The 25,018-nt window shown below is 41.2% G+C and overlaps 2 protein-coding genes and 1 long non-coding RNA gene across 5 annotated transcripts in view; 2 read left to right on the top strand and 1 right to left on the bottom strand.

Moving 5' to 3' along the window:
- Positions 1-13,793, top strand: part of LOC116651655 (uncharacterized) — a 98,222-nt gene extending 84,429 nt beyond the window's left edge. For all 3 annotated transcript variants that reach the window (XR_004304669.2, XR_004304668.2, XR_004304670.2), the window contains one exon: positions 12,917-13,793. This is a non-coding gene — a long non-coding RNA (uncharacterized lncRNA). The remainder of the gene's footprint in view (positions 1-12,916) is intronic.
- Snoo (Sno oncogene) overlaps positions 1-23,652 on the bottom strand; it is a 107,343-nt gene extending 83,691 nt beyond the window's left edge. The window contains exon 1 of the mRNA XM_002051833.4: positions 21,150-23,652. Within this exon, the coding sequence (XP_002051869.2) occupies positions 21,150-22,073 (924 nt within the window). The 5' untranslated portion in view covers positions 22,074-23,652. The remainder of the gene's footprint in view (positions 1-21,149) is intronic.
- Positions 23,653-23,933: 281 nt separating this feature from the next.
- ND-PDSW (NADH dehydrogenase (ubiquinone) PDSW subunit) lies at positions 23,934-25,012 on the top strand. The gene is made up of 4 exons (XM_015172791.3): positions 23,934-24,065; positions 24,156-24,254; positions 24,441-24,716; positions 24,788-25,012. Exons 2-4 carry the CDS (start codon positions 24,173-24,175, stop codon positions 24,913-24,915), a joined length of 486 nt encoding a protein of 161 aa, XP_015028277.1. The 5' UTR covers positions 23,934-24,065; positions 24,156-24,172; the 3' UTR covers positions 24,916-25,012.
- The last annotated feature ends 6 nt before the right edge of the window (positions 25,013-25,018 follow it).

Below are 25,018 nucleotides of genomic sequence, written 5' to 3'. Positions count from 1 at the left end.
CAGCTCAGAGTCAACAAAAAAGACAACAACAATTGGAAGAAGAAGCAGGTGGGAGGGGGTGGGGGAGGGGGAGGGGGGGAAACAAACATAACATTTGGGTTACTAAAACAGCAAACGACGAAATGTTCGCAAGAGCCGAAACCGAAACCCGAAGCCAAAAAGCGGAACTTGTAATTTAATTTCGTGTATTTCACGTTTTTTTTTTTTTTTTTTTTTTTGGCGAGGTGTCGCTTAATGTTGTTGTTGTTTGAGTTGTTGTTGTTGCTGCGGTTGTTGTTGCTGCGGTTGTTGTTGCTATTTGCTGGCTGGTGTCTGGCTTAATGAGCTGGCGGCTTTGCGCTAGTCTCACGGCCCAATTGCAAACTAATTGCAAACGCGCTTCGCTGACTGAGCCACAGGCGGAGAAGGGGGAGGGGGGAGGGGGGAGGGGTGAGGGGGCCAGAGAGTGTGGCAGAGAGTCGTGAGCTGACAGCTGAGATGCAGTTGAGCGCAAATAATGGCAGGCGACATGTCCAAAGATTTTGTGGCAACTGGCCGGGCTGAGCGTCATGTTGTTGGTCAGGTTGCATGCCACATGTGGCACATACGCCTATTGAGCAGTCAGTGCGTTTAAAGGGCGTGGCCAGCCAAGCTGCAGCTTAGCCGCAACAATGTGGCGGCCCGACGTTTATTTTTAATGTCAACATAACAATTTCTGCTTATCTAATTGCAACATTTTGCATGCAACAAAGAGAGGCAGGCAGCATGCAGCAGGCAACAAGCCAGCGTCCAGCGAGCCAACCAGCCAGGCAGATGAGCAGGTGTTTTGCACTAAGTGCCAGGCATGTCAAGAAAGACAGACAGACAGGCAGACAGACAGACAGACAGACAGACAGAGAGATAGACAGATAGACGGTACGGACAGTTGGGACAGTCGTGGCTGCCGCACGTTGTGGCACATTGTGGCTTAAGAAGACGCGCAAAGACTTCGCCAGCGACTTTTATCTTTCAGTTGTCCGCGGATGGAGCAAACGGAGTTTGCCTTAATTTGACTAGGCTTACGCATTTAGAACCGGAAATGTACGAGGCAACTGTCATTTTGTGCAAATGACACAAAAGACGACAGCGACAACGTGGCCAAATGCTCTGTTGCATGCCACATGCTGCACCAATGCCCAGATGAAATGGAGCTGCAAATGGAGTTAGCGACTGGCCAACATTGGCATAGATGAATGGCACTGTGGGGACACTCAACAGCTCCAGAGGAGCAGACAGAGAAAGAGGGAGATAGAGAGAAAGAGAGAGTTGTTCTCCCTTTATCCATGAAGCTACAGTTGCAAAACATACCTGAAAATAGAATAAAAAAAACCTTTAATTAGTTGAAAGTTTTGATTGAAATGAATTATGAAGAAATTTTTAAAGAACAGCTCAAGTTAGCCAACTTTTATTATAGAGCAAGAAAATCAAGAGACGACATTTCCAACTCAAACATCTCATAGTAAACGCGGAAAGAGGCTGTCACATTTTACAGCTATCTATCATTGAATGCACTAGAACCTTTTAGGAATTATAAATGAAATTTGCAACTGTGCCTAAACGCATTCGCAGCATATTATATATCAATATTATACTTATTAGATTACATTATATATCAAAATAGATGTTTGTTTTATGAGAATCGAAAAAAAAATAGTTAATTATTTGGCAACTTTTTGCTTTATACGATAAGATAAAAGAAACTTAATATAATTGCTAAGAATATAATTCCTAGAAATTGTTGTTAAAACAATATTATGTCCAATAATATAATCAAAAAAAAATTAATTATATTGCAAAATATCACAGTTTCTTTTACTTAAATGTAGCTCTTAAAGAGCTCGCCACGTGTGACCTATTAAAACTAATGAGTTATTAAAACGAACAGAATATAAACTAAATAAAAACCAAATAACATTGTATGCCACAATGAAAAACTACATTTTAATCAAGGCAAAATACAAAGTGCGCTTGATACTTCGGATACAAATATCTAATTGCCCAAGCTGATAAGGCCAACATAATCATAATCACAATCTTAATCATAATTATAATCTAAATCTTAATCATAAACATAATGTGCTGAATGTGAAGTGTTTTTCACTGTTCATTGATCTTAAATGCCCCGAGACTGCGCTCGGCCAGAACGTGCCCCCTGTGCCACGCTCCTTGACACGCATAATTAGTATTTGTGTGTGTGTGTGTGTGTGTGTGTGTGTGTGTGTGTGTGTGTGTGTGTGGGTGGAGGGGTTGCCGGACTGTCATGGCAACGCTGCCAGATGATGTGTTTTTTTTTTTTTTATTAATGATAATGATGATGCGCCCCATTTGGCTGCGCGAGGGGTGTCAACTGATGACTTCTCGCGCTGACCTTCAACCGAGCCGAGCACGTAGGTGGCGGAGGTACGCTGCGGGGGGGTCGGATCGGGTGCTACGCTGCGGCTTTTTTCAATGAATAATGAATTACCGAATCCCGTGCGTCTAAACAAATTATAAAAGCTGACTGACGTCTTTCGCTCAGACTGAAACAACGCAGCAAAAATGGAAACTAAACCAAATCTTATCAGCTGCTCAAAAAGCGGCCGCAGTGAGAAGAACAAGAGGAAGACGAACAACAACCCCCTCAGTGATATGGCGCTAATTTTCTTATCAGCCCAAAAAAAAAAAAAACGAACAATAAGAGTGTAGAAAATTAGAAGAAAAGAAAAGAACAAATTGCCGACGATGTCGCGACGACGAGCAGACTAAAATAAAACTCAGCGATAAGCGAATCAAATAATAAAAAAAAAACAGCCGCAAAGAAAAAATATTGAAAGCAAAAAAGAAGAAAAACAGACAAATGAAGAGTGAAAACGCAAATAATAATAACAATAAATAGAGCCAGACCCCAGAGAAACGGAAAATAGAAGCAAATAGAATTGAGCTAAAGTGAAAGTGTACGACCAGAAAATACCCCGTCTTAAGAAGCCTGTCTAATGAAAGCTCGGGAAATAATTAACATTTTTAAGTAAACCCTGTTGATATAAGATAATTTAACATGCAAGCAGCTGCATACCAACTTTGGTTTCAATAGCTCTCATATAACCCGAGCTAGGATAGATCAGTTTATGGACAAGTTTATAGATATATGCATGCAGAAAGCATCTGAGTTAGGATAGCCATGTCTTGAGATTAACTAACTATATTTATGACAACTGATTCAAAGGATTCAGGAATATGAACATTATGCAACATAATGCACTATGCCTGCTCCTGCTACAGGGTAGAGGAAATATATGTACATTATTAAATAAAAATATATGAAAAACAATTAAAAAAAAATGGCGCACGTTGAGAGTGAAATGAGCAAAAGCCAATGACAGTAGAAAAATGTATAAAAATCATTGGCGCTTGGCCAATTGTCAGTACCAACAACAACAAAAACAACAACAACAACAACTGGCGACAGCAAAGTGGGGGCAAAGAAAAAAATTGTATATATAAATAAATATATCCATGTGTATTATATTCATAATATAGACACATAGATATATATATGTATATATAAGCATGTGCCCTGAAGACAAGAGCCAAGGCAAATATCAAATAGAGAAAGAACTCAAGACTCGCGCGTTCTCCCTCCCTCTCCTTGGCTCTACAATAACAACAACAATTGTTGGGAGTGTGTGTGGTGTGTGCGTGGGGGGCGCAGGGTAAAATATGAAAACCCCAACGAAATGTTTTAATTAAAATTGTCTTAATTTCTAATTTATGTTGGCGGCATTAATTCGCAGCCAACGTCGTCGAACGTTGTGCGGCACTAATTCACAGCTGGCCAAAGTATCTAACAGATACACACACACACACACACACGCACAACATATAAACAATATTTACAAGTCGCAGGCATTTGTACTTTAGGCTCGACGCGTGCATAAAACATATTTCTGTCGATTTTCATAAATATTCAAATATACAAAAAGCATGGGAAAATCCGAAGAAGAAAAATATGTATCTTATCCAATTATAATTGGCACAGCTAAAACATGGCCGGACACAATATAAGGATTATGTGTGAGTAAAAATCGGAATGACTCAATAAATACCTAGTTTAATTTTAAATGGATTTTCCACGACCCATAGGAATTCCACAAAAATAAGCAAGAAAATGCCAAAAGGAAAAGTTAGTAAGAGATAAGAAATCCGAATAAAAGATATTCGTATTAAAGTCTTTTTGGTTTGGTAAAAATCGCAATCTTCACCATTTTGTGCGATCTCAAGTCTTTCCATGCTCATCCATTCTTTTCACCTATCAATTCCACGCAGTTTCCGCCACAAGGCGTGGTTTATGCAATTGCAATTGAATGAAAATTGATAATTTTTGCGCTGCAAACTTGTAAAAACCTCATTAGAAAAAAAAAAGCAGCTTGGCTTAAAGTTTGCCTTTAAACAAAAGAATCACATTTAATTTTTACTTAAGTCCTCAATAAATTGTTGCAAAAACTCCATTTTGGCCGGCAACAAAAGCAAATGTTCAATTTTGTGGATGCTGCAGGCATGACTTTTGTCACGTGCCCAGCTAAAATGACAGTTAGAAATGGCTTCGTTGCCACATGAAGTTGCAAGTTGCCAGTTGCCAGTTGCCAGTTGCAAGTTGCGAGCTGCAGCTGAAACCCAAGTTGTAAATGGAATGTGCGTCCCCAACGCAAAAGTGCCCCAACCCGCCAAGAAGCAAGGATTTGTGCGACCCTAATGAAAACGTGGAAGGAGCCGTAACAGGAGCAGCAGCAGGAGCGACTTCTAATGATGAGTACAACGCACCGAGAGGAACAGCACAAACGAGGGCAATGGAGGACGTTTCAAACGATGACGACATGTTGCCCAGCCCTCAATCCCAATCCCACAACCCACAACCCACAACCCCCAACCCCTTCTGCCAATTGGCAGAGGCGAAACGCATTGTCATTGAAAGGAACTTGAGCGCGGGCACAAGGAAGCAAGCATACACACAAAAAAAAAAAAAAATAGAAGGAAAACAACAATGGCTCCTTGCCACAGCAGCAGGAGGCAGCGGGAGGGGTGACTGAAGGCGGCCAGGGGCAGCGACCGCAGCAGGTTCGGCAAAAACGAGCTCAGCAACGGGAACGGGGACGAGGAGGTACGCGTCATCAGGTCCTGCATGTCCTGGGTAAAGTCTTTAACCTTTCAAGGATTTTCTAGACATTCGCCAAGTCGCATTTATTGAACATTGAGCTAACAACTGGCACAGCTCGCTTCCTTTTCAGGACCTTAACACGCAAAGCGAAAGAGATAGCAGGGGTGGGGTAAGGGGAAGGGGGGATCGTCCTGTGTGCAGATCTCATGTAGGGATAAAATGCTAAGACGAGTGCAAAAATCTAATAAAATGCGACCAGTGCGAGGGGCCAGCAAAAGTTAATGAACTTTAAGCTAAGCAGAGCAGAGGGTCGAGCCAAGAAGAGGAGGGAAAGGGGAAGACAGATGGGGGGAAGCAACTGCGTTACGCACTGCGTAGAGCTACCTGAAAGAGGCTCCTTCCCTAACAAAAACCAAAAACAAAGCAAATGCCTGAAGCTAAGCACTCTATAAAGAAATGGTATAAATGGCAAAATATCAAACGAGGTTCCTTTGAAAAGTTGACATAGAAAGAAGGGCTTTTAATAAAAGATTATGAAAATATATAATAAATCGATAAATTAATTAAAATAGCCCTGTTTAAACTCAAATTTAGAAAATAAAGACATGCTGTTAACACTATGTTACCTCCAATGTTAGAGATTTTAACAGTCTGTTAATACTATGTAACCTCTAATGTTAACACCATGTAAGTTTATATGCTTGAAATATTGACAATCTGTTATCAGTATGTAAACTCTTATGTAAGAAATAATGACATGCTGTTAACTGAATGTAAACTCTAACTTAAAAGTCGAATGTTAGATGTAAAAAATATGATAATACTACTAAAAGAACGACCCTCTAAGCTAACGACGCACTGAACTATTCCAGAGGTACATACATTTATGTGTATATACATATAGATATATATATATAAATATATATATTTGTTTTTTGTATATATGTAGTTTAGCTTGAAGCCAACCCCTCAGTTCCAAGGTGTTGCTTTGTCTTTGAGCGACGCATTTTTGCCGAACTGAAAAGCAACGCAATTTACTTTTGTCTTTTGGGGTTGGCTTTTTGTGGTCTTTGTGTGCTCTAAAGAGAAAAATATGTTTGCTCAGGGGTTATTCCAGTTGTTCTTCGCATGATTCTCTGCTGCTGGTTGTCTTAGGTCGTGCGAAGGGGTTCGAGTTTGCCACGCACTCTTGTCAATATTTGCAGTGCGTTGCAATTAAAAATTAAAACCTTTTGCAGCAAAAGATAGCAAAAAAAACAAATGGATGCATCATTAAAAATTAGCATGCCCCAAGGGGCCGACTTTGAGGGTTGCATCGCTGAAGGCTAGCATGGGTTAATTGCCTTTTTTGCCAACGATTAATGCCCAACGATAGAGCGCCGCAAATTGCCATAGATAATAGATAAAGGATGAAAGATAACACATAAATGTCAAACAAAAACTGTTGCGAATTTGTAATTAAAGAAAAGCTCGTTACGTATACGTAATGTGTGCTGCATGGAAATTGAATGGAACTGCGTTCTGGGCAGAAGAGGGGACGGACGGGCTATTCCTATAAGCCATTCAATCTCTCAATCTGTCTGTTCGTTACGCAGCTGCTTGAATTAAGCTTTTTCCTCTTGCCATTCGCCATTTCACACATACATTTGATTTATTTGCCAAACTATTTTTAAGCAAAGCCACAAACGACGGCCAAGACGACGGCTAATTGTTGCTGACAAGGCAAGAAAAACCGAAATGCTGCAAATTCTAAACGAAAAAAAAGTCAAAATCCATACGATGCTATACCTAAACATAGACACAGTCTATGCGAAAGAATAACTAAGACATATTTCGCTCGGAAATGCTCTATTTAGGTATCGAAAAGCAATTCGAGCAGCAGCTGAAGTTATCGCTAGCATCGATACTTCTGTTATATCCATATACATTGTTCGATAGTTCTAGAACAAATGCAGCTCTGCTGAAGCTTGACTTGGCTGTGTGTAGCTTGTGAATTTTAGTTTATTTGATTGTTGGTAATATAATCATTAGCTTAAGATATGTGCTAATATGATGTAATACGATATGGTCAATAGATTTATCTCAATAGATCTATATCTATAGATCCCGTAAAGTACACTATTTATCGATATATCGATACAAATGAATACAGAACGTGGAAAGCAGGTTTCGAAAGGCGAAACATAAAGCAAGAATTGTTTATACCAGAAAGACTTAGACCCCATACACATACACAAATTAGGAATTTTATCCAGCTCAGCTGATGGCATAGCTAATGTGCTCCATACGGCAGCAAGAGCATGCGAAATTCCCATAAATTACAAATATTTTGCTTGTTTGCACTTTCGGCATATTTTTTCTCAAAAATGATTCCTGTTGCTTTTGTTGTTGTTTTTGGCAGTCAAAATTGTTTGTCGCCGCCGTGTAGACCACGCCCACATCTATTTTATGTCTGCGACTTTTTATTTTTTTTTTTTTGTTGTTGCAATTTTTTTCAATTTTCCCCATTTTTTGTAGGCATTTTCTTTTTAATGAACAAAATATTTTTGTGCGCCACAAAATAAAATGGACTAAAAAATATTATTTTTCAAACGAATTTTTTGAGAATTTTGCATGATTTGTTGGCAGTTGTTGTTGTTGTTAGTTGTTGGTTGTTGTTGTTGCTGTTGTTGTTGTTGTTGGTTGTTGGTTGTTGCTTGTTGGTTGTTGGCTAAGCCAAACAGCCCGGCAAGAGTTTTTGACAAGGTTGCCCGCCTGGCTGAGTCACAGCGTTCGGAAAAGCTGCTCAATGAAATGAAATGACAACAATGTGCGCCGTAATTAAGTTGGAAAATGCGCGAATTTACGGAAAATGGAAAACTGTTGCCGCTGTTGCTGCTGCTTGCTGCTGCTGTTGTTGTTGCTGTTATTGTGGCTGCCACTGCCATCGCTCAGTGGGTCAAATGCGTTTGGCTGCAACCTTAGCTTGTTGGCCAAAACCACTTAAAATATTTAGCAGAAATTGCTGGTCGACAAAAAGAAAAAAAAAACACAAATTGCATAACTCGAGTCGCCATTTGCTGCAGACGCACATCACAACAGCTGCAACAAGCGGCAGCAACAGCAGCAACAGACGGCGGCAGGTGGCGCAAGTGGGGCAGACATTTCCATGTTGCCTTTTTAAGGTCATGGCGCAAAAAGCCAACTGCAATTGGCATAATTGAGGCGCAACTGAGGCGGCGGCATGTGGGCGTGCCAGCGCTGCGGCAGCAACGGCAATTTGCAACAAGTTGCTGCCGCATCAATTGCAATCGCAATGCATTTCGCTCGACAGCCGCAATCTCAGCGAAAGTTTAGCAAATCAAAATGTTGCATGCAACATTTGTTTAACACAGCCAGACCACAATTAAGTGGCAAGAGCCACGTGCAACAGCCACAACTGACATCATTTAGCCCATATACCCTGTAATTTGTTCAAATAAATATCTATTCATATGCCAGTTCTGTCACAACAGCCGCATTAGCTTTCATTGTTCCTCAAAATGGGACTAAGCTGTTTCATTTTTCTATCGCTTTTCTATCGCTTTCTTATCTTCCCAAGTGCTCTCGTAATTCGATCGCATTCTTATCTTGCTTAATGCTAAGTGTTATTGCTTTTCTATCGCACTTCTGGCTTTCTTCTACGTTCTTGTTAAATCGCTTTTCGATCGGCTTTTTATCTTCGACAAGAACAAGGTATCAACAAAAAATACCCTATAAATTGCGGAACTTTTTGATCTACCGGAGCAGCTACGATTTAAATATAAAATTAATATTGTAAATTTATATCGCTTTTCTATCGCATTCATATCTTCCAAAAATCTATCGCTTTTCTATCGCTTTCTCAACTGCTCAGGTGATATCGCTTTTCTATTGCATTTTTATCTTCAACAAAAACCATTTATCATAAAATACCCTGTAATTTAACCAACTAACTGATCTGCCACAACAGTTGCCTTGGCATTATGCCTCAATCACAAAACTGCATATGCCACAAAATAAGAATAAGATATTTTCGTCTGCTGTCGCCTATCTATCGCATTCCTCTCTTCTCTGGTGCTAACGCTTTTCTATCTGCTCAAGTGTCTTCGCGTTTCTATCGCTTTCTCTTATATTTTAGTGATATCGCTTTTCTATCGCTTGCTTGAATTGCACTGGCAGAAAATACCCTGTAATTAACGCAGTCGAGCTCTTGAGCATATGCCCAAAATATTGCTGGCAAACACATTTTGTGTCTAGCAATGGCCCACAAATTGATGTGGCCAACATTTGTGTCGACTGTTGTTGTTGTTGTTGTTGGCAACATGCAACTGGCATCTGGCAACTGGCGTTTGGCAATTGTTAACCGGTTTTGTGCGGCCCCAAAAATTGGCAACGTCTGCTAACTGACCGACTACGTTTTGCAAATCAAGTTCAAAACTGCAATTTGATTAGTGCAACGTTTATGATGATGATGCTGTTGCTGTTGTTGTAGCTTATGATGATGATGTTATTATGCATTGTTTTATGATAGTTGGCAACGCTAGCAGCAACAGTTGCTGCATCGAATACGTTGGCCGTTTGCATAGGCCAAGGGCTCTCCAGCCAGGCAATTAGACGGCTACAGCAACAACGGCGATAACTTTGCCGGCCCAGACACATGGAAAAGCCGGCAACAACAACAACAACAACAACAACGACAACAACAACTTGAGTGTTGCCTGTCACGTGTAAAAAGTCAATAGATTGCACAATGCGACGGCATCAAGTGCACGGCGGGCACTGGGCGAGGGGCAAGGGTGGCGGCAATAAAGAGGTCGCTCGCTTTTGCTTTGCTGCGTCAATATTTCCGTAAACAACGGCAGACAGATAGACAGAGAGAGCGAGAGAGTGGGAGAGAGGGGGAGAGAGTATGTGCAAGACAGCTGAGAGCCAGTCAAACATTTCATTAAATACAAAAACAAAGCACAGCAAATGCAACAACAACAACAACAACAACAACAACAACAACAACAACAGCAACAGCAAAGAAATGTTAAAAGCACGTTACGTTATAATTACACGAATCCAGGTAGACCTCTTCTCATTTACCCACCCCCCCCCCCTCCCTCCCCCCTGCGCCCAACGCTCAGTGTCGTCTTCGACGCCTCGTCAGCTTCTTATATTTCATTAGCTGAGTCGCGGGTCGCGTGCCCCCCTTTTCCGAGTCGACGGCAAGCCACGACGTCGAAGTTGACGTCGACGTCAGCGCAGACTTTTGGCGCGAGGGGTCGGCCCACGCGGTTGCAGGGGCGCAAACACTTTGAGGTTATGTGCGCAATTTGCGTGCGCCAATTTAAAAAAATCAACAGCCCAACCCTAACTAGGGGGGGGGGGGGGGGGGGGGGCGACGATGACGGCGGTTAGTGGAGGTTTAGCGGCCTGTTTGGGGGCTTGGGGCCGACGACAATGTTAGTGCTTTTTATAGCTCAGTGCCTGCGACAACAGCAGCCAGTGTTGGTAAAGTAAATAGTGCAACTGATTAAAGGATAAGACGAAACGCAGATGCCCTACATAGAGTGCAGATAACAGAAGGCAGACAGAAGCTGTTATAGTTAACATGAATGTTAACTTAAACAGGAATGTTAACATTAACATTAATGTTGTTAACTTTATATGCATATGAATATGAATATGAATATGAATAGGAATAGGAATAGGAATATAAATATGAATATGAATATGAATATGAATATGAATATGAATATGAATATGAATATGAATATGAATATGAATATGAATATGAATATGAATATGAATATGCATATGAATATGAATATCAACTCAGTTAACTTATTAATGGATATGTAAGTTAGTGTATTGGCAGCGTCATTGCTGTAGTCTTGAGTTAGGTTGGGTAGGGGGAGGTGCAATACATTCTGTGGCATCCACAGCGTCACCAACAGCAACAAACTATGCTAATGTATATGTATGTGTTCGTGTGACGACAATATCATTTACAACAGGCAAACGCCGGCCTAGAGACGGTGTGCGGGTGGTTGTTGTTGCCGCTGCTGCTGCTGCTGCTGCTGCTGCTGGTGCTGCTATTGTTGCTGTTGCTGTTGCTGTTGTTGTTGCTGTTGCATTTGCCGCCATGTCGCGCGAAATTTACATTTGACGTCGTTGTCGACTTTGTTGTTGTCGTTGTTTTGGCTGTTGTTATTGTTTTTGCAATGCTCTCGCATAGCTAGACGACTCTCGGCTCAATGTTCACTCATGCGCAGTGACAGGCGGCTGCAACAGCAACAGCAACAGCAGCAGCAGCAATAAAAACAACAACAACCGCCACATTTGACGTGCAAAACGTCTAGAATTTCGCTTGATGCCTTTTGGCTCGATGCTCAACACGGGTAGCCGTTGAAATTTAAAACACCCACCCAAATGCGGCAACAACAACAACAACAACAACAACAACAGCAGCAACAATAGCGACAGCAACACGCAAATGTAACACAATTTTGTAGCTGAACAACAATAACAATAACAAGAAACACAGGCAATTGTTGTCGTTGTCGTTGTCAATGTTGCTTTGGTTGTTGTTGTCGCGTGTGAAAGTGCAGCCAGAGCGTCGACAGATATCGAGATAAACTTGCGAGATTTATCCACTTAGACGGGCAACTCGACTGGGCCTGGGTCTGGGTCTGGGTCTGGGGGCATCATTATCAAAATGCCCCATAAAAGCGAATGTCAGGTCTCAAATTACAATTGCTGTCAATCAATTAGCTCATGACAAGTGCACACAGCAAATTATTGCCAAAGGCAGAAACCAAACCCTAATGCAAACCGAGACCACATGCCAACCGTTCCGAGCTTTTGACAAGGTTATGTCAATTCGGTAGACTGGCAACAGCAACAGCATATGCTACTTTAACACTTCACAACACTGAATGTCAAAAAATGCTCACATTTTGACAGCCATTTTGACCAAGCTGTGACCGCAATCAATTCAACTATCAATTTAGCAAATAGTGTTTAAATAATAAACATTGCATATACCTGTGGAGAGATGGAGTAGGGTGAAGGGTATAAGCATTTGTAACACTATAACATTTACAACACTGGCTGTCCGAATTGCAAGGATTTTGACAACCATGTTGATCGCAATCAATTCAATTAGAACTGTTGCAAATTGATGTAAACTTAAATCATGTTTCGTACCTTTTGCGAAATGAAGTAGAGATATGAATCGATTACCATTGAATGGACGCAAAGAACTACTATAACACTGCCCAACACTGAAGATCAAATATATCGCACAGTTAGACAACCTTATTGATCACAATCAATTGAAATAATATGCCAATTAAGAGGCGGAACAGAGTAGAGCTAAGTTAATAATGCTTTTGTGAGGATGCATAAAAAACTACTAAAACATTTTGCAACACTGCATTTCAAAAATTGTGTGCATATTGTTGGAACTGAAATTCAAATAAGTTTAACCATGTTTAAAGATATTTTTAAAATAAAAATAATGCTAAAAAAAAACTTTTTTTTTATTTTTGCCATTGTGGTTGAATATGCAACTTATCGCATGAGGAAAGCAATTGCTGCGATTGATATTCTGCGCAAAAAACTACAAATTGGCGAAATTATTGGCAAACGAGCTACTCGACTCGCATATGTCATTTAATAAGCAATTACCAGCAATTATGCGAAAGTACAATATATTATTAGAGCTGTTGTGATTACATTTTTCTTCTCGGCTTTTTTTTTTTTTTCTTTTTTTTGCAGTGAACTTCAATTGGCTGGCAATTAGCGATGATTGTTAAAGAGCTCTTGCTGTGCGCTTTATCAGACTTTTATGGACTGGCGTGGACGCAGCTGGGCAGTCGGACAGATGGACAGGTGGACAGACCTTTCCGCCTAGACGCTGGCGACCAAAGGCGACCCGTTAAGCAAATAGGAAGGAAACAAACATGGTCCAAAAAGCAGAACAGAACCAGAACCAGAACTCGAACCAGAACCAGAACCAAGAGCAAACAGAACCAGTGAAGCAAGTCGCGTCGCGTCACCTGCGTGCGTGTGTGTGTGTGTGTGTGAGTGTGTGTGTGTGTGTGCTAGCCAGGTGTAAGCTGTCAGTGGCAAGGCCAAAAAGGGGGCTTAAGAGAGGGGCCAGGCAGGCAGGCCGGTTAGCAACAACAAATGACGGAAACGTTTGGCCAGCGCGAACATGGGAAATGACACTAGGAAATCGCTTGTAAACAACTCGCTCAGTGACTGTGCGCAGGTGTGTGTGTGTGTGTGAGTGTGTGTGGAATGACCGACATCATCATCAACACCATCAACACCATCATCATCATCATCATCATCATCATCATCATCATGGCGTTATCATCATTGTGCAACTGAAATGTTGCCCAGCTTTTGAGATTTGTGATAACGTCTCATATGCAAATTCTGTCACGTCTGCCGCGGAAGACGACGCTTAGACGTGGCCGTCGTATAGGTGCCCCCGGCCAGATTATGGATATGAAGTGCCAGTTGAAGTGGCCAGCGATAAGAATTATTATTGCCAAACGTTTGCTGATAAGCGCAATCAGAGCGAAAACTAGACACACAGAGAAAACGAAAAAAAAAAAAATACCCCCCCACAAAAAGCCAGACAAGTTTTCCAAGAAGAAACTGTTTCTTATTTTAAGAATATTTTTGATCAAGTCCAAGATCTACATATCATTTTCTTATTTTAAGAATACTTTTATGCGCGAAACGTAACAAAGGAACTTTTTTTATTTAAAGAATATTTTTAAAGTCCAAAATCAAGTTCTCATTTTAAGACTTAAAAATCAAGCTCTTATTAAGAATATTTTTAGGCTCAAAAACTAAGAAACAAGTTCTTATTTTAAGAATATTTGTTCAGTGCAAATTTCATTTACACAAGACACAAACTTGGAAATTTATTTAAGAAATTGTATGCTAAAATTCTTTCAATAATAATTTAAAGCTACTTTTCAAGTTTTTTCAAGCTATATTATCAAAACTGGGCCACGCTTACTTTGCAAATGTTTAAAAGCGAAATTGCAAGCAAATGTTTGTATTTAAATTTCTTACATCGCTTTTCTTTGAGTGTAGTGACAGACAGATAAGAAAGAACTGCGCAAGGCAAACTCATAAATGTATAAGTAATATTTTATTAAATATATTATAAGTAGTATATGTACTAGATGTGCTCCATGTACTATATATACTATACGTTATCAGCTGCGCAGCTTCAATTCAATTATTAGCTACACACACACACACACAGAGAGAGAGAGAGAGACATGCATAATCTGTGCATAGTATATAAAATTTAGTTGCTACATTTGTAACACATTTTAAGTCGCAACTAATACAATAACACAATAAAAACAACAACAACGACAAGCATAACATCAAACCAAAACGAGGTCATTGCCTATTAGCAAAATAAGTGAAAATAAATAAAAATATATGAAATGTGCCGAAGTACAGAGTCGAACGTGTCGACGACTACGCAATGCCCTTTACCAGGAAATGCGTTGATCGCGATGCAAACAAATGTTTAACAAATAAATTTGGCCACAATTTCATGTGAACTACGCGTCGGCTACTTAATAAATCGGGCGCTATCTAGCGGTCAGAAGTGGTACTATGAGCGAGAATTTATTGCACGCATTTGCAGAACTTGTGGAATACTTGTCGTATACTTGATATGGACGAAAATGTCAAAATAAATATATGCAATTAAATTAAATATATATTATAATATATGAAATTATTCAAAAATTATCCAGTGTGTGTAAAATCATGATTAGAATTGAAAATCGGTCTAAAGGCGCTTTTAGACAATGACAAAATTGTGCGCTATACTAATGCAACCCTGGCGACAACTCTATCCAAATATTGTACTGTCAGCTACTTAATGTAGTATTTACAAGAAAATAAACTTAGGCGACATTAACTTTATGAGAAATAAAAATCAGACTCTTAAAAACTGACTAAATGTTGTGACAAAGTAATGCAACCCTGGTGACAACTTGCGCTGAATATTGTCCATCAATTCGGCTGCAACCCTGGCGCCAAGCCAATTTAATCTATTTATTTGTTTTTATTATAGCTTTTTTATTATAACTTTTACTAAGGAAACGATGACAATTGCGAAACGATGCTTGACAAAATATTCTGTTGCCCAGCCTCAAACGCAAAGCGATTTCTTGACCTTAGCCCAAAATACTTTGAAGCTATTTATTAACTAGCGCAACTTATGTTAGATTCTAAGAAAATCTCCAGACTCTAACGATATCAATAACAAGTGCACAACAACGGAATCGTTGACAAAATATTTACATAATAAGTTTGCACCTTCAAAAAAAAAAAACAGAAAAAGAAAAAGAAGCGGCAAAAAAAAAGGCTAGCAATAAAATGTTGGAAACACGTTTCGGTTATTTAAATATTTTCACTAATTTGTGTGTGTGCGAAAAAAAAATAAACACAAATTTCTCAAATCAATTGAAAATCGATAAGCAACAACAACAACAACAATTTGAGAGAAACGCCAATATCATTAGCAACAATAAAAAAAAGAAGAGAGGAAGGGGGGAGGGGGAAAGAAAAAAGTCGAACGCTCAAATTTAATCGTTGGGCTTAATTAAAATAAACATGAGAATGATTTTTAAACATTTGCTAAGTGGACAGAGGGCGGTCGGGCCGCGGCAGCTGCAGGGGCAGACTTTAAGACGGGTCTGTATCGGTGTCTGGTTCTGAGTCTGGCTCTGGCTCTGGCTTTGGCTTTGGCTTTGGGTCTGGGTCTGGGTCTAGTCTGCCTGGCGGCCCGCAATGGAAGTGCAACAACAAACAATTTAGATTTAAGATCAGCGATAAACGACGCATTATCCGGCACAGAGCAGCATGCCCGAGGCTCTGGGCAGGCACACACCTGTCCCAGCTACAACAACAACAACAACAACAACAACAACAGCAACAACAACAATAAAGCCAGCAAGTACTCAGTACTCATAGTTGTGTACTTGAGCCCAAGCCCAGAACCGGCCGCACCTCGGAGACTTTGCCTTTTGGTTCTGAGTTCAGGCTTTTATATAAAATAATAGAAAAGAAAAGAGCGCGCGCTTCAGTGGAGACTGATCGACTAGGAGATGATCTGTAGCCAGCAGGTTTTGCATTTTCTCCCAGCCCCATGAACATTTTGTTCCCCCATGGGTTTTATATTGACCGTCCGATCTTTATTATATATTCAAGAAAGATGACATTTAATTTGGTATGCCAAAAATTTAGGTATATTCGACCAAAAAAAAATGTTAGCAATGTATCGATATTTATCGATTTTTATGCAACGTGGAGAAGTATCGATAATCGAAAGCCCTTATGCAAATTTCAAGTCTATCTCCACGACATGCAGAGGCTATAAATCGATATTTATCGATTTAGCAAAAGGTTAACTTCATCTGTGTTTGATACGCATGAATATTGTGCTGCATTTACGTAAAATCGATTTCTATATTCCATTTATTTCCAGTCTAACTCTGCGATTTGCTCGATATTTATCGATTTGATACGAACCCATGAACCTAGATAAACTCAGCTTCCGATCAACAATTTATATAGACACGTACTTTATATAGTCGCAGATATCTGCCCATGTCCGTGACATACGCTTGCTCTATAGCCATATACCCTGTTATTAGCCAACCTTAATGGGCAGAGGGTATAAAAACAAGCAAGCAACTAGCAACATCACATGACATGCTGATGATGATGACGACGACGATGATGATGATGATGATGATGATGCAAGGAGGTCTCGAGACTTGCCAGCGGGTTTTTACTAGATCAGTGCAAAATATATAAAAGAAACGCACTCTCCCCCTCTCCCTCTCTCTCTCTCTCTCTCTCTTGCTGGCTTATCGCGCTTATCACATCGCCAACTGTCAGCTCTCCCAACAAGCTCAGCGAAGCAAATCCCTGAAGTTAATAATAATATGCACACACACAAAGCACATGAATATCTGTATGGCATATATGTGTATGCATAAGTGGAACAGACTAAAAGTTAGTTCATGGGCGTAAGGTGTACCTCATGGAAGGCACCATATTTTTAAGAACAACTTGTTTTAAGCATAGAAAATGATTCAATTAGTCTTGGAATAAGCATTTGAATCTTAAGCTGAGACAAGACTTACAGATTTTTAAGTCTCTTGCTTAACAAGATATTGACATTTTCTGCTACTTTTTTTTAGATCAAAATATATTCATTTTAAAAAGCTGCCTGTTCAAGTTTACAAGATAAATTTATTTGAATATAGAATTAGAATATTAAAATTTAAAATTTTTCTTAATACTTACAATGACTTAATTTTCGGGAATATTTCTATGATAATAAGTTGAAACAAATCCTAATCAAATGCAGCTTAACTAGGACATGTCACATGAACTATTTTCGGAATTTCCAAGGCAATTGGAGGCGATTTCTTCATGACAAACCAATTAGCTGATCACAAAAATGATCACTAATCAAATTGTATGCCAAATTAACTTTAAATGAGCACAGAAAGAGGCAGAGAGAGTGAGAGAGAGAGAGAGAGAGAAGGTAAGGGAGCACGTGTCTGCCTGATGACTGATTTGCCCGTTGCTTGTGACGTAACAAGTACATTGTAAAGTAGCGACTAAATCGATTGGGCTTTTTATTAGCTGCTCTTCGAGTGGACTTAACCCTGACCAAATGCGTTTTACGCCCTTCTTTGTTTTTTTTTTTAATTTCTTTTCGCCAGCCCAAAACGTGGTCAGCGCAACTTTTCGCCGAGTTATCAGCCTGGCGCAGAGAGAGAGAGAAAGAGAGGGAGCGAGCAAATATAAGATAAGCGAATGTCCAAATTGCGGATTAACAAAAAAAAAACACGGCGATTTTGGACGTGCCGTGCGTTGGTTTTGAAGATTTGTAATTTCATGCATACAACCAGAAAAAAAACACGACGACGGCCGACAAACAAAAAGCGTAAAAAACAATAACTAAAATATATATATACACACATATGTATGTATATATATTTAAAGTATACGCAGTGATTAAATAAAATCATTGTATGTAAATTTTGGTAATTTGTTGATAAGCAAAACAACAAGAAGTCAGCGCTTAAACCAGTTCAAAATGTTTTTAATTTCGTTTCGAAAACATGAAAGCGCTTAAAAAATATTTGCGACTTGAGATTCTTGTGTGCAAAACACTGTGGGGGGGGAGTTGTTATGTAAGCAGCTAAGCAGAGCGAGATAGAGACTCCGACGCAGACGCAGGCAGCGAAAGTCAACAGGCGAATGCGACGCCGACGGCGACGGCGACTGCGAGGGCTGCCAACTTGATTAGTCACACATAGGCGCCGGACAACAACAACACAAAAAAAAAAGCTCAGCGACCACAACTCTTCGAAGGGCAACGAAAAGAAAAAGACACACACACACACAAGCATAAAAAAGGTCTGCCGACTGCTCAGTCAAAGTCTGCGCCGCGTGACAACGTCAGGCGTCGTTATTGTTTTTGCTGTTGCTGTTGTTGTTGCTGTCGTCGTCTATCACGTTCATTGGCATTTCAAAGCAAGTTTGTTTGCATGCTGCGCCCGTTTGGGGGCGCTCTGTAGCATCGCCCCTCTCGCTCAAGCTCGCTGTCTGCTAACTGCCGCTGCTTCTGCTTGTTATTGTTTGATACAAACAAACACGCATACACACATATATATATATATATATATATATATATATAAGTAATGTTTGTGTGTTCCTTTTTTGCGCAACAAACGCCGCTGGTTGTTGGCTTTGCTGCGACTGCGCGACAGCCAAGACAAGAGCAGCATCAGCAGAGAGAGAAAGAGAGCGAGAGCGAGAGCAGCAGGCGGCAGACAGCAGACAGACATTAACCGGTTTGCGATTTATTTTTGCCCTTGCTACCCGTTAAAGCCACCTATCCCTGCTTACCCCGGTAACCCTTTTGCTCATTATTATTACATATTTGCTGAATATTTAACATTGAAGCTGGTGCGAAGCCCTGCCGTCTGCCTGCAGTCAACAACAAGCAGCACAATGACAGACAAAAAAAAAATAAACGAAAATAACAATAAGAGCAACACAAATCGAGTGCTGTTAACAGGTATCGATAGCGATAATTATGTTATCGAACTCAGTGCAGCAATTAGCTAATGAGAGAGCAGCGCATGGAGTTGTACTTTGCTGCTGCTCTCAGTGTTGCGCTCTCTCCGTTTCTCTCTCTACGTAGCTTTTGATCGATTTAGCTAATGAATGTGGTTCACAAATTGGCATCTCAATTGTCGTCGCAATACTAAAAATAATCAACGTTCGTCATTGTTCTTGCTGTTTGCCAGTAAACAGACGTCAGCAGCAGAGACAACTTGTCGTCGGCGTCGCCGTCGTCGTCGTCGTCGTCGTCGTTGGCCGCTGCAGAGTGTCGCCTCGGCCACGGCCACAGCAGACGCGCTGGCTGCGCGCAACAAAAAAAGCTTTGGGCCAAACCAACAAAAAAACACTCTGGTATTTATTGTAATCAACAAAAAAAAAACAGAACCAACAAAAAAATCGAGTGCGCTGTTTAAGCATAAAATTAAGTAGTTTAAATAAATAAACACAACAACAACAACAACAAAAAAACGAACGTGGCCGGATCAACGGCAATTTTTTTTTGGGGGGGGGGGGGGGGGGTGCAGCATGCTACAGAGAGAGAGAGAGAGAGAGAGAGACAGAAAATTGCACTGGCATTTAAATATAAGAATACATTTCAAAAGAAGAAAAAAAAAATAATAAAACACACAAAATTTATAATATTTGCATAATTTTAAATGCTGCGCATTTTTATGAGTGTCGCTCCGCAGCGAAGGCGAATGCTGTCTCTGTCACTCTCAGCGCTTGACTAGCCTTTTGTATTTTGATGAGCTTTTAACGGGCGCGCAAGCGACGAAATGTCGTTAAAGAAGATCGAATTGAATGCGAATGCGAAATGTGAATGAGAATAAAAGAACAACAACAAGAAGAGCAGCAGCAACAACAACAACAGCAGCGACAACCAAATATGGCGCCGCCTCAGTCGCCGCTAGTGGGCGCTGCAGTAGCCGAAGGTGTAAAGCAAGCGACGGCGCTTTTCAATTCTGATTGGAAGCCAGCGGAATTGAGGGCCAAAGCACATAATCGGTGGAAGAGGGAACAGCGGGACAGCCAACCTGCTTTTGAAACGCAGCAAATGCTTTAACGGTACTAGCCAAAAAGCGAAAAAAATGAAAAATAGTGCATGTAATGCATGTGCGTGTGCGTGTGCGTGTGCTTAAGAAGCGTAGCTTACGCATTTTAAAGAAATTAAAACTACTTTTAACAAAAAAATACATAAACATGCATTCACATTAATCTAACAAATAATTGAAGAAAAAAAGAAGCAAAACTGTACATGTGAAAAAATGTTCGTAAATCAAGAGCAAGCTTTAAATCAAAATAAGTGAAAAGCTGCTCAAAAAAATTGAAGTTTGTTTTTATTTTAGAAACCAGAAATTATGAATAACAAAATATTCATTTTTATTAGAATTTTAGTGTCTTCATAATTTATTTCCCTTTAAGAAAAATAAAATAATATTAATAGCAGAAGCTTTAAGTTTTTTTCAACTTAAAAATTGTCTGCTTTTCGAATACTTTATCTTTCATCTTTCAAATCGTCAAATTACGACTCAACGAAGAATAGGAAAAGCTCAAGCAGATATTCAGTCGAAATGAACTAGTTCAAATTTATCAAAAAAGCTTAAACAGAGCTAGATCTCAGTCAAATTGAACTAGTTCCAATTTATCAAACCACTCTTCGTGAACTACTTGAAGGAAGAACCATCTAAATTTTGTCAAACATGACTCAACGAAGAATACGGAAAGCTTAAACAGAGCTAGAACTCAGTCAAATTGAACTAGTTCCAATTTATCGAACCACCAATTGAAAAAAGAACTAGCGTTCGCTCACCTTTCGTTTCTTGTGATCCAGTTCGCACTGCGCCTTGTGCATCTCCTTCAGTTCGACCTCCTTGAGCTGATCCAAAATGCGTTGATATTTCTCGCGATTCTCCACGTCGAGCGCCACGTGCAGATAATCATGCCAATTGCGTGAATCGAAGCCCCAATGACAGGTGCGATTCTCCACCTTGCGATGAACATGTCCCACAAATTTCTGGGGCGAGAACCAGCAATTGCACTCCAAGCACTGGATGCATGTCGGCTTCTGGTACGAGTACATGTCCGGCGTACAGATGCCCTCGCATTTGCCAAAGCACTTGTGATACACCTGAAAGCTGAGCGCGCCCTTGCCCAGACTCTCGACGGGCACATAGCTGTTCCGATCGGAGCGATGCAGCAGGGCGGCGCAGAGGCGTTCGGCGTCGGTGCGCGTTATTAGGCCGCTGCCCTTCACATCGGAGGGCAGAATTTTGGCTGCCTTGAACTCGACCAGCTGATCGGGCGTGCACTGCGAACACGAAATGCCCAGATCCTCGAATATGCCATTGATCTGATCCAGCGTAAAATCGTTGAGCACATTGTTCAGAAATTGCGGCAGGCACAGTCGCATCTCGCCGCCCAGCGAAAAACAGCCGATGGTCTTGCCCTCCAGCCGCGTCTCGTACAGCTCGCCGCAGTCCGTGTCCGGCTGTGTTAGGATCGGTTGCGACAATTCCGGCGGCAGTGGCAGCGGTGCCGCATATAACTGTGCACGCTCACCGATGGCAGCGTTGCCAACGATGCCGCTCGGTTCATGCAGCGGTTCGTGCGGTTCCGGCGAACTGGACAGTTCCTTTTTGATGAGCGCCACGGCGGGGCCCTGTAAGCTTTTTGTGGCGCTCGTTTGGTATTTTTTCAGCACGCTGCTGATCATCGGCGTCACGTATTCGGTCATGATATCGCTCAGTTATCGATAACACGCGCCCGATTGTTGTTGCTGCTACTACTCCTTCTGCCTCTCCCTCTCCCTCTCCCTGTTCTCTTACGCTGATTCTTTCTTGAAGCTTGTTGCTATTTGTTCGGTTTACTGCTGAAACTGTCTGCGGCTTTCACATTGTCGTTCGCTCAATTTATTTATTGCATTTATTTATTGATATTTGTTAACAATTTTGGCACTTTTTTCGATAATTTGTTTTTTTTTTGCGCGCATTTTTCATCTTATTTGATTATTTTAGGCGCTGCATTTGCCGACGGCGCTGCGTAGCGCTTGCTGCGCTGCGAGCTTTTTTTGTAGCATATATGTATGTGTATGTGTGTTTGTGTGTGTGTGTTTTGAAGGCGCGCGTGTTGCGCTCTGCCAGCGTCAACACTGACGTTGCTGCTGCTGCGCTGCTGCTGCTGCTGCAGGCGACGTGCACAATTTTGTCTTATTTATCTATTTTGCTTTTTTGTGCTAAATTTAAAACTTTGTGCGCACTTTGAGGCGACGATGTTGTTGTTGTTGTTGTTGTGGTTGTGGCACTCACTTATTAAATTTTGCCATAAATTAATTTCCACTTCGTATGCTTAACATTTATCTGGGCGCGCTGCAAAAAAACCGCACGACAACGCGACGCGACGCGACGCAACCGAGACGGATACAAAGATACAGACGCTGGCGTAGACGAGAAGACGCAGGCCGGCAGACGCAGACACAGACACAGACACGGGCACAGACGCAGCCACAGACACTGGAACGGAACACACACCGGCCGCACACACATACACGACGACGCACAGACACTCACTCACACGCACGCACACAGACAGCGACAGCGACGTCGACGTCGACGGCGACAGCAACTGGCAGGCGGCAGAGGCTAAAACGCCGCCGCCTGACAATTGTGAATGCGACCGCTGCCGTTTGCCGCCTTGTTTGTGCACTATTTATAAACTTTATTTTATTTTATTTAATTTCTTATTTGATATCTTCTTTATTTTTGCATGCTTAACGACCAGATTCGTTATTGAATATTTATTTAGGAATTTTGCTCTTTGCTATTTAGCTCCTCTGCCACAAGAACAACAAACGCACGCACACACACACACGCGCGCGCGAATAAAAGCCTGCACTCTGCAGGCGCGCTCTCAAAATACACGACGTTTTGTGTTTTCGTTTTGTTTCTTTGATTTTGTTGTTGTTGTTGCTGCTGCTGTTGCTGTCGTTATTGTTGTTCTGCTTATGTCGAACTTGCCGTTTCGCGTTCGCACGTGCGAGCTTTCTGACGACCGCCACAAAACTGTTGAAAAATGTTCGCTGCGTAGCGGCAATTGCAAAGAGCGCCTCGAACGTATCTTTTTCGCGCGCTCTCAGACACGCGCTCTCTCTTTAAACTTACGGATACAAAACAGACGAACGGTCTCTCTGGCAACAGCAGCAACCACCAAGTTTCTCTGCAGCACTTGGCCCTTCTCTTTTCTTTTGTTTTTTTTCTTTGCTGTGCTTTTGGCGCCATGTCGAATATTAGAGAGAATTTAGAATTGGCAAAAACTCGTTTCAAAGCGATCGACGTTTGCAGCAATAAATATTTGCTATAAAAACATAAATACAACATTTCGCAAATAGCGTTTTTTTATGCATAAATGCTAATTAGTATACAAATAACTTACTGTCTTAGATAATCGAAAGGTTTTCGTAACTTTAAGCGCGACCCTCTTAAAGAGATATGTTGCTTAGCAATTTAGAATGTTGCCACTTGCTGTCATGTTGCGGGCACATGTGTCTACGCAGGGTAGCTAACGACGAGACGTTACAGCTGTCAGGGCAATCGATAACAATGTTATCGCACGCAACGTTGATTTCGCCAAGCTGCCACCTTGTGGAAAACATAATTTGGGCTGTATAGCTGTGCTCTTCACACTTAACAAACAGCTGTTTGTTGTTTTACAGCTGCTGATTGGAATTTGGGTAAAAATTGAGATTTTATGCAGAATGCATAAAATAACAAAGTAAATCAAAAGAAATACTTTGTAATTGCAAACAATTGCTAATTTACAGTTGAGACAAGCTACAAAATGCCGGAGCCGCGCAGCCCAATGGCCCGCTTTGTACAATCCGTACAGGATACAATCGATGGACCCATCACCTGGTTTCGTGGTAAGAAATGCGGCCAATTATTGAAATAAACTGCATTTAACACGAATGCGCTACGCATGCAACACTTAAAGCTGCAAGTTTCGCAGCGCATCACAAATTAAATGCCGTTTGGCAAATTACATAATGACATAACCTCAAATCTAACAGCGGCTTTGTTTTTGTTTACATGTTGAAACGAACGCACAGAATCGATTGTCGAACCGAATCAACAGAAGACCAATTGGTACCATCAGCGCTTCCGTCGCGTACCGACCATCGATCAGTGCTACACAGACGATGCCGTCTGCCGCTTCGAGGCGGATCAGCAGTTCCGGCGGGATCGCATGGTGGACAACGAGGTTTTGAACATCTTGCGGCAGCGCTTCGAGGATTGCACCCTGTACGAGGCGCCCGACCATATGGTCAAATGCAAGCCACTGCTCGAGCAATACGAAAAGGCCACCGAGAACTGGTTCATCAAGTGTACGACCTCCAGACAGCTTCCTTTAAAGTGTTGCCCCCATCTTATATATCACATTTTTCCACCCTGACAGATGGCGACTTGGGCGGCTATGCCAATGCGAAGACCGCATACATGAAGCAGAAGCATCGCCTCATCTGGGAGCGACGTCACGGTCCAGTTGGCAGCGGCATGAAGGACGAGGATAATGTGGCCCATTAAAAAGCCTTCGCCACAAATTGCATACGAAAAACCATCAAATGTTCGAAGCCTGTGACGTGGATTTACATAAATATATACACAAACTGTAGAAAAATTACGGCTA

Source organism: Drosophila virilis, chromosome 4, assembly GCF_030788295.1.
Source record: "Drosophila virilis strain 15010-1051.87 chromosome 4, Dvir_AGI_RSII-ME, whole genome shotgun sequence".
NCBI classification, from domain to species: domain Eukaryota; kingdom Metazoa; phylum Arthropoda; class Insecta; order Diptera; family Drosophilidae; genus Drosophila; species Drosophila virilis.
The sequence above is the reverse complement of the archived record's forward strand: the minus strand, read 5'-3'. Positions and strand labels throughout refer to the sequence as shown.